The following is a 10,543-nucleotide window of genomic DNA, read 5'->3' as shown; positions in this document are numbered from 1 at the left end:
TGCTTATGGAAATATTATCAATCCAACTATCATGATTCATGCGTAGTTCTGTTCAGTTGCAGCTACCTACCAAACCAAACGAATTAATTTTTTTTTAAATACCATTTAACAAAATGAACTTCCGAAAATATCAGAAAATTCCTACAAATTTAATTTAAAAAAATGAATACGATAATACAAGAAATATTATTTAGATAAATTATAAATCATAATTTATAATCGAAAGATAAGTAAGAAATCAAAATTTAAATATTTTAAAAAAATTTCTACTAATTAATTTATCAGAAATTAATTATAAAGAGATGAGAAACATAATTTCTTCAATTTTTGGAGAAATTATTATTATTATTATTATTTTTATATAAATCATAACTCCCTTGATTCAAACAAATTAAGTGGAATTGAAATTGAATTCATAGTAGTCCATATTATCACAAGGGATTTTAACATCTCAACTAACGTTAGATGATGCCTTTATACATAAAATTTAAATATTTATTAGTCCAACACAAACCCTACTTATCGTGTTTTTTAAGAATTAAACTTTTAATTAATTAATTAATTAATTAATAAATGTGAATGATCATGAATAATCTCTTTGAACCTTAATTACCGCCACGTGAATCAATCATCACTTCATCAACTTCTCTATCTCATTTTGCAATTTTTTTTCTTTTTAAAAACAGCAACATGCTTTCTATTATTTCTATATAAGGCCATCTCATTAATTTTAATAACTATATAGAATTAACTCGCTATTTTTTTTTTTTAAAAAAAAGGATAGAGCTCTTATTTTATTAATCTAGGTCATGAAAGCCCCAACCTATCAGCATTAAGTAAAAATTTAATAGTAACAGAAGGCCATTGATGAATTTTCAAATTAAAATCATCACCAATGGTTAAACTAGTCAAACGATCCGCTACCGCATTTACTTCCCAGTAAAAGTAAAAACATTTGGGTTAATATCATTATAAAATAATTTTTATTTTTAAAATAAAATAATACGAGTATCTTTTTATTTAATTAATAGTATTAATTTTTAGTATAATTTTTTTTTAAAAAAAAACTGAGCTGAATTTAAAATTATACTAATTTATATGACGTTCTATCATTGAATTTTAAAAATAAGTATTTCATCCCTTAACCCAGCCCAAATTCAAATTTATTGCAATAATAAATTTCAAATATTGATCATAAATTTCAAATATCGACCAAAAATTTCAAATATCGACCAACTTACGTAATTTTAGATTATAATGATTTTTTAAAAAAAAATTTCAAATATCCTTATTAGATTATAATGATTTTTTTTAGAAAAAAAAAAAAAAGAAGAAAACAAATTTCCTTGATCTTGAAATGTGAAAAAAGTGTTGCACTTTTCTTTCCCACACGTAAACTGAGGAAGTCATTATTGAGAACAAAACAAGTCATCTTGTCATTGGCAAATAAATAAATAAATTTAAAAAAAATTAATTTTAATATATATTTGTTGCCTTGTAGACCATACTTATGCACAGATAGTCTAATCCCTCATAATTATAATTTCAATTTTTCTCATATTTTTGCTCTAAATATTTGAGTAGAAAAGGACTTTTAACTGCTTTACCAATTAAACAAATATTGTTTTCTATCACATTAATATTATTTTAATTATTTATAATTAAAAAAAAATTGTGAGAAAGAAAGATGGCAGCATGTATTTTAATCATGCATCAAATAGCAATCAAATGTCTATGTAATAGTCAACAAATCACTTTCCACTTCTTCTGCCCTACTCAACATTTTCGACTAACGTGTTTTAAAAAATTAAAAAAATTAATTTTACTAAATTATAAATTCAATTTTAAATTATCCCTAATATTTTTTGTTCTTCAAATGACAGGACAAAAGATTTTAGTAAAAGAACCTGCAGTAAACTTACTTCAATGAGGCTAAAGAAAATGTACTACAAGCCCTGATTCATCTGGGTCTCCTAGGGTTTCACCTAAACCCCAAATTAAGCCTGCTCTTCAATTTTCTATAGGTATTTGAGAGGTGAGAGAAAAATTGAATTCTGATCACCACAGTATTATATTATATTTTGGAAAAATTATAATTATAATTATAATTTTGTTCAAATACTTCACAAATGCAAAATTGTTGAATGAAATCAAAAAGATTCACTCATAATTTATGAATGTGGTAGTTAAGTAGTCTATAATTTTCTATTAAATAAGTTGGAATTTAGCAAATAAATATTTAAAGGGTATTTAGACAGAGATACTATAATGAATTAAATATATAAATCTTAATGGAAATATATTTTGAACTCCAGCATGATTATAGGGAGAACTGGTCTTCATTTATCAGATCATCAGACTATATATTAAAAAAAATGGGTCAAATTAATTAAGTACAACTGTGTATTATTATGTTAATCTATTTCAATATTTCTCGAACAAAATGGACACGTAATTAATTAATAAATAGTGGGTCAAGTGATTAGAAAAAGAAATAGCAGCATGCAGCAGCCAGACCCAGATGAATAAAATTAATCGTTCCAGTTCCGGCCGGCAGGAGTGGGAGACATGATTCATATAAACGGATAATTAATATATTTTAATTGGTGGCGTTCCTGTTATATTACACAGCTGTGTTGTTTTTGACACCAAGCAGGCCACGGGATTTAAAGCTTTAGTAATTTTATTTTAATTCAGCCTATTTTCTACAATTTTAAAATTTAAAATTTAAAATATTTTTAAAAAATTATGAAACACATATGATTGGCCTGATTATTATGATAGTTAAATTAGTTTTTATATATAAATATACGATGGAATGATCCACATGATTTATGAATTAGGCAGCCTAGCTACAGTTAATTATAATTTATTCTTGCTTATGTCATCTTGGATTTGAAATTGCTTGCTTTTATTTTATTTTTTTTTGGAAAAACATAAAAAAAAAAAAAAGAAGAAAGCAAAGTTCAAATGGCCACCTCTCGTCTTATGTGTTATCTTTCTCATACAGTCAATTTTTGGTACGTGGATTTTCCAACCCTATTATCAGCTTTCAATAGCACATGTATAAATATATGGTAATTAAGATTATGAGATTATTTTAATTATATTTTTTAATAATTTAAAATTTTCGGGTTTCAAATTTTACAGTGTATATATATTTGAGGTAATTAAATTCCTTTGCCAGAAATGTAAACAATAACAGCAGCAGGTGTTAAAAATGGGGGAGTGGAATCCAAACAATCAATGGCTACTGAGATATCGCATCGCATGCCTTACAGTTTTCGACTCTATGATTTCAACTATTTTTTAATTGTTGTCTCTTAAAGTGGAATAATATGCAGGTACTTGATTAAGCAAAATCTCAACGACTACTTCTCTCTCTCTCTCTCTCTCTCTCTAAGGGCGAATCGACAAAAGCGTTGAAATCGTGTGAGGAGATCGGTTGAGAGGTGTTTGTCTTGTTTTTATTACTAAGTTATACTTTGGCCATTCCCTTCTCCTAGCCAAAGGCATCATCTGGGACTCTATGTGCGTCAACAACTCCAACAGCTAGCAAAAACAGGTTCTTCCCACACACAAAAAAAAAGTTAGAAGAACTTATCTCAGAATTATAATGAAGTCGTCGCCTCCGTCCTTCGGCGGAAGCAGCTCCAAGCTTTCTAATTACAGCCGTACATTTGACTTGCCCGATGATCTTGACTCCGGTTCCGCCAGCGATTGCGAGCTTGGAGGTGCAATGTTGCCAATATTCCTCAACGACCTCAGAAGAAACAACCAGCAAGACTTAGTTGAGGTCACGCTCGAGCTCGACAATGACTCCATTGTTGTTTGCAGCGTTAAACCTAATCCTACCTCAGTTACGTCGGATCCTGGATGTGGAGTTGATGTTCATTCCGCGGGGATTTTAAAGAGGAGTTTATCCGCGACGTCCAGGATTCGACAGAAGTTTGGGTGGGGTAGGTCAAGATCCTCAAGGACTACTTCATCAGAGATTGAAGACAGGACAATTTCGGCCCGAGACGCGAGGAAAATCAAAGCGAAACTTCAACGGACGAGATCGAGCGCACAGCGGGCACTTAAAGGACTGAGGTTTATTAGCAAGACTACAGGAGCATCCAACGACGCTAACGAGTTGTGGAGACGAGTTGAGTCGCGGTTCGACTCGCTTGCTAAAGACGGATTGCTTGCTAGAGAAGATTTTGGTGAATGCATAGGTAATTTAGTTCTTTTTTTTTTTTAATGTATAACTATTTTAGTTTCAAGTCTATTTTTCATTCATAATTCTATTAATCTCAAATTTCCCCGTTTGCATTTGGCATTGATAATAATTTTAGGAATGGTGGATTCGAAGGAGTTTGCAGTTTGCATATTTGATGCGTTAGCGAGGAGGAAGAGACGAAGGATATCGAAGATCTCGAAAGAGGAGCTTCATGAGTTCTGGTTACAGATAACAGACCAGAGCTTTGACGCGCGCCTTCAAATTTTCTTCGACATGTGGGTCTACGAATCTTTCTTTCCTTCTTTCTCTTTAATTCTTTGATCGTTGGAAAATGGTAATGGACTCGTGTTGTATGCAATCAACGGTCAATCGCGCCAGAGTTTTAGTTCCTCTAATAAGATACAAGCTTGTAGGGATGTGTTGTAGTTTTAGGGAGTCGACCACAGTTTATTTGCCCTAATCGAGTGTTGGGCTTTTGGCCCACTTGAATATTCTCGGTGATTTTGCTTATGAAATCCGTTGAAAAATCAGAAAGTTATTTTCGAAAAGTAAAAGATTGAAATTAACAAATAAAACATGTCTAGCTTTTGAAGCAACATTTTCAATCTTTTTCAGGGCTGATAGCAATGAAGACGGAAGAATAACAAGGGAAGAAGTGCAAGAGGTAATCTTAAATTGAAAATTTTCTTTTTTTTGAAAAAAAAACAATTTAATCATCAGCCAAATATGTCACGGTTGTATTTAATTAAGTTATAATCCGTGATTATCCATAAAACGTTAATACTATTGCTGGGTGTTTGGCGTCTAATTCAGTTCTTCCATAAAAGGATAATTACTATGGGGTCACAAACAAACTCTTAGATATTTTTTTACAGCATTAGAATATGTGTTTAATATCAAAAAAAAAAAAAGAAGATCGGTGTCAGTTAAAAAAAAAAAGGACAAGTTGCACCTACCATTTACAAATGGAGGCATACATGTTGCTAGTTTAGTAATATAATAATGTAGTTGTTATTCATCAATTTGACAAGACTAAGTTATTATTATTATTATTTTATCCATTCTTTTTTTTTAATCGCAGCTTATAATGCTCAGTGCTTCTGCAAACAAACTGTCCAAGCTCAAAGAACAAGCTGAAGAATATGCATATTTGATAATGGAAGAGTTAGATCCCGAAAATCTTGGATATATTGAGGTAGCATATAAAATCTATTCTCTAACTATATTATCTCATGCGATCATAAACACATGTGGGCTTGTAATGGGTTATAGATTCAGATAGGCCTCACTTGGACCCATTTCTAGTGAAACTAAAAGTTAGCTTGGTGGGCCCATTTTTCTGTCCCGTTAAAGTGGAGAAGAGGCCTATGTCTTCCAACGCATAGACAAATTGGTTTTCATCCTCCCAAAGCTTCTTTTGGATTCCTGCAAAAGAGAGGATTTATCCTGGCATTTTAATCGAGTTTTGTACTTTTTTTCTTGCCCACGTTTCAGTTATGGCAGCTAGAAACACTTCTTCTGCAAAGAGACACGTACATGAATTACAGCAGACCGCTAAGCACAACAAGTGTAGGCTGGAGTCAGAACTTAAGTTCGTTTAGTTCCCATAACGTGGTGCGTAGGCTAAGCTTTGCACTGAGATATCTAATTCTAGAGAACTGGCAGCGAGGTTTGATTTTAATGATGTGGATGATGACAATGGCTTGCCTATTCGCTTGGAAATTTTATCAATATAAGAATAGAGCGGCATTTCAGGTCATGGGCTATTGTTTGTGCACTGCCAAGGGTGCTGCAGAGACTCTTAAGCTCAACATGGCTCTAATTCTTTTACCCGTTTGTCGAAACACCCTGACGTGGCTTCGGTCTACGAGGGCAAGGTCCTTTATTCCCTTTGATGACAACATTAATTTCCACAAGGTAAGAAGAGAATCCCTTCTATCTAATATATCATTTCAATCCTTAATCAAAATGGCAATTAAAGTTTAAAAATATACTTTCCATAGGATGATAGAATATGGTGAACTAGAAATTAAGAGAAAAATTATTGAAAATATTATTATGTTCCCATACAATCTACCAAGAATGCAATTAAAACATATCCAAATTGTTTGCGCTGATTTTTGCAGATAATTGCACAGGCAATAGCCGTGGGAGTCATCCTTCATGCCGGAAACCATTTATTTTGTGATTTTCCCCGCCTGATAAACTCGTCTCCTGAGAAATTTTCCTTGATAGCATCTGATTTCCATAACAAGAAGCCTACATATAAATACATACTGACTGGTGTTGAGGGTGTTACTGGGATTTCCATGGTGGTACTTATGGTCATAGCATTCACGCTAGCAACAAGCCAGTTCCGAAGGAATTTGGTCAAGCTACCCGCGCCCTTCAACAGATTGACAGGTTTCAACGCATTCTGGTACTCTCATCATCTTCTTGGTCTCGTCTACGTTTTGCTGCTTGTCCACGGGACCTTCTTGTTCTTGACCCACAGTTGGAATCAGAAAACAGTAAGAACTTTGGTTTCATACTCTATCATGAATTTGGCACAGGAATCAATAACCAGCAACTAAAATTGAGTGCATTTTGAATGTTTCAGACATGGATGTATGTCTCTGCTCCCCTGTTACTCTATGGGGCAGAACGGAGTGTGCGAGTAGGTAGATCAGAGCATTATTCGGTAAAAGTATTGAAGGTATATAAATTATTCGATTCCCTGTGCGTAAGCTTGATTGGTAATTGCCAGATAGTTTGCCTATGTGCAAGAATGAAAGCTTACTAACATGAGCTACTTGATCTCCATAGGTATCTGTTTTACCTGGAAATGTCCTCAGCATAATCATGTCCAAGCCACAAGGATTCAAATACAAAAGTGGGCAGTATCTATTTCTACAATGTCCTGCAATTTCTTCCTTTGAATGGTGAGAATTCTAAAAGGAAGTCATCTTCTCCTCAAGGGCTTTCAATTGTATTTGATACTATCATTATAGTGAAATCCCGAAACTTTTAAGCACAAAAGTAACCATTTATCCTTCGCAGGCACCCATTTTCAATAACCTCGGCGCCAGGAGATGATTACCTCAGTGTTCACATTAGGATAGTGGGGGACTGGACGGAGGAGTTGAACAAAGTTTTCACTGAGGTAAATGATTCACCATCTGTTATTGGTCGAGCCATGTTTGGTCAACATGGACATGTGGATCAAAGAGGGTAATACATACTGATAAACTCAACCGTCTTATACTTAGCGTTCGAACAATCCATGAAAATTTTCTAAATAGAAAATGTACAACGATGCAGCCAACCGAAACTCTATGTTGATGGTCCATATGGGGCTCCAGCGCAGGACTACCAGAATTACGATGTCTTGCTCCTCGTGGGACTAGGAATTGGAGCTACACCTTTCATAAGTATCCTTAGAGATCTTTTAAATAACACGAGAGCAGCAGATTATCAAACAGTACATATCACACCTAAAATACTACCTTTTGAACTTGCAAGTTTTACTTCACAGACTTTAATTGATTTCCATATGTTAATGGCCTAGGATTATACTGAAACTAGTAGATCAGACGACAGCTCAACCAGTTGTGCATCTTCAACTGGGGCACCAAGTAGCAAGAGGAGAACACAGAGAACTACAAACGCTCACTTCTACTGGGTTACGAGAGAACCGGGGTCATTTGAATGGTTTAAAGGAGTCATGGATGAAGTTGCAGACATGGATCACAAGGTAAAATGCACAAATTTCAATCAGTGTTTGTATTATTGAATTCAAGATAAGCTGCAAGAAGTGAGGAGTGATTCTTTTCTTCTTTTTTGCTTTGTACAATATGAAATAGGGTCAAATCGAGCTGCATAATTATCTTACAAGTGTTTATGAAGAAGGTGATGCAAGGTCAACTTTGATCACCATGGTCCAAGCTCTCAACCATGCCAAACATGGTGTTGACATCCTTTCAGGCACTCGAGTATGGTTTCCAATAATGTCCAGTTTCACATTGTTAAAATGAATAACTGAGAAAATAAGATCGAGGGCAGAGCAGCAGAAAAGAAAGATAGTTTTCCCTTTTCATATGCTAGGATTAGTAATCTGAGACATAATCCCTGTTTAAACTTTGCTTTCTTCCAGGTTAGGACACACTTTGCAAGGCCAAATTGGAACGAAGTGTTCACAAAAGTAGCTACAAAGCATCCATTTGCCACAGTAGGTAAAGAAAAACATAAAATAATCAAAGACTGCCTGAATGTTTTGATTAGCATAGCATAATTCATCAAATGAAAAACCATGGAATCAATCATCTAGCAACCTTAGGGTGACAAGACAAGTTTAACAAAATGGAGGCTTACTAAAATTGCAGGGGTATTCTACTGTGGGATGCCAGTGTTGGCAAAGGAGCTGAAGAAAATATGTCAAGAGCTGAGTCACAAGACATCCACACGGTTCGAGTTCCACAAAGAATATTTCTGAAACAAAAGGGACAATTATTTCAAATGTCAAGCCACCGTTATTATTTTGTAATTATGAAAATAATTGAGATGAAAAATATATATAAATATACATCCACACATCGTATATTTGTAGAACAGCTAGATGTAAATGCTGTTATACACCATTTGTCCAGCAATTCTGTCCAACATGATGGTCAATGTTGAGCTTCAAAACAAACAAGGAGAAAAAAAAATTATAGAATTTGTATTTGACAAAATTTTCTATGTTGTAAATTTCTTGACAATGGACAGCTATATGTTTATGTATGAGCCCAAGCCAGATGTTCTGTAATTTAGCACTGAGAAATATATATCAATGATCCAACCGAAGGTCATCCATATCCATTCATGGATACATATATATATATATATATAACAGCAATCACCTAGGATATAGCATTTTCTAGCCTAAGAATCATGTTATTGGCATGAGATAAGAGACAAGAGACAACACATGTGTAGTAATTGTGACAGGATAGTTCACATACTAAGCAAGGAAATTCTTCAAATTGCAATCTTCAAAGACAGTAGTACTTCCAGTTATGTGAGAAACAAAGGATAGTTGGGGTCAGTCATCTTTCAATCTCTTGAGAAGCTTAGAAGCCCAGCTCCTAACACGTTTCTTCAAAGTGTAACCAACAACAACTCCAGCAACAAAGAAAACTGTACAGAGCTTCGAACAGGTATATAGTGAAACCATTTGTCTGCAATTGGACCAATTAGCTATAATTTCAAATGTAGAAAGCGTAAGTGTAAAGTATAAATGGAACAAGGAAATAGGTAACAACAATTCAATTTGCACTGAAACATTAATACAGTACTGTGAATAAAACTATCTCATAGAACTTGAATTGAAACTTAGATTAGGCTCACATTATAGTTCAAGAAAATTATCTGAAATTTTATCAGAAATTACATTTTGGTCCAATCCAATCATGTAAATGCATCGAATTTCGGAAAAGGTAAACGAAAGCAATTTAATCGTTTGTCTTGCTTTACAAATGAAGAAAATCACAAACCCTACATCAAAAGACTTGTCAAGTGATATACAACTCTCTCAAATCTTGCAAAGTTCAAATGAGCAATGCATTAGTTTTTACTAACTTCCAAATTCCAAACACAGCATTTGAATTACGTAATCCTGCAACTGTACCACACTCACAATAATCACTGGCCAAAACCCAGTACATAAATCAAGAATTTACCACAAAAGTTCTATCAATTTTAAGGGTGAAATAGAGAATTTCAAGTGCACCTATAGGAATCCACATAATAGAAATACCTGGGAGGCCTAGTCATCAAAACGCGAGATTGATCGGAAGAAGATAAAGCGGTAGTTACTCCTCCTTTGCCACTGAAATTGTATGGACTCTCAGTTGCGGATGTTCCGGCTTTTAAGTCCTTAAAAATGTGAGGAAATTTTTTCTGTGCCCACTCCATTGTTTGCTTCAAGCACCTAAATCAGATAACTATTCAGCGAAAATACCAACACGAGTTGGATTTTGTGGGCTTTAGGAATTAGGGGTTTTAGGGTTTTATGATTCAGAGATGCTCACGAGGCAGTTAGGCACACAACGCAGTTGCTGTTCTCACTCTTGAATTTAAATTGCAATACTAGTCCCCCGAGGTTTCTGAAATATCGCATATGACCCTTTTTCATAAAAAGCTTTAATGGAATAATTTAAAAAAAAATGAATTAAGTGGTTAATTTTCATAAAAAAAGAGATAATAATAAACCATACATTGCATAAATTTTGTAAAAGCTAAGTTGACATCCATGCATATTGTACATTTATTAATATCCCTTGAATTTTTATTCTGAATTTTATG

The 10,543-nt window shown here is 33.7% G+C and overlaps 2 protein-coding genes across 2 annotated transcripts; one reads left to right on the top strand and one right to left on the bottom strand.

Annotated features, from left to right (window-relative positions):
- Positions 1–3,208: 3,208 nt before the first annotated feature.
- Positions 3,209–9,052, top strand: LOC110604283 (respiratory burst oxidase homolog protein E). Its single transcript, XM_021742450.2, has 14 exons — positions 3,209–4,217; positions 4,338–4,497; positions 4,838–4,886; positions 5,304–5,417; positions 5,717–6,139; positions 6,349–6,732; positions 6,822–6,917; positions 7,028–7,143; positions 7,262–7,432; positions 7,523–7,682; positions 7,770–7,955; positions 8,065–8,193; positions 8,355–8,433; positions 8,584–9,052. The coding sequence occupies exons 1-14, from the start codon at positions 3,617–3,619 to the stop codon at positions 8,691–8,693; spliced, it is 2,778 nt and encodes a 925-aa protein (XP_021598142.1). The 5' UTR covers positions 3,209–3,616; the 3' UTR covers positions 8,694–9,052.
- On the bottom strand, positions 8,996–10,334 carry LOC110604284. Its single transcript, XM_021742451.2, has 2 exons — positions 9,996–10,334; positions 8,996–9,417 (listed from the first exon to the last, which is right to left on the bottom strand). The coding sequence occupies exons 1-2, from the start codon at positions 10,151–10,153 to the stop codon at positions 9,282–9,284; spliced, it is 294 nt and encodes a 97-aa protein (XP_021598143.1). The 5' UTR covers positions 10,154–10,334; the 3' UTR covers positions 8,996–9,281.
- Between the last annotated feature and the right edge of the window lie 209 nt (positions 10,335–10,543).

This window comes from Manihot esculenta, chromosome 16 (genome assembly GCF_001659605.2).
Source record: "Manihot esculenta cultivar AM560-2 chromosome 16, M.esculenta_v8, whole genome shotgun sequence".
In the NCBI taxonomy this organism is placed as follows: domain Eukaryota; kingdom Viridiplantae; phylum Streptophyta; class Magnoliopsida; order Malpighiales; family Euphorbiaceae; genus Manihot; species Manihot esculenta.
The sequence above is the reverse complement of the archived record's forward strand: the minus strand, read 5'-3'. Positions and strand labels throughout refer to the sequence as shown.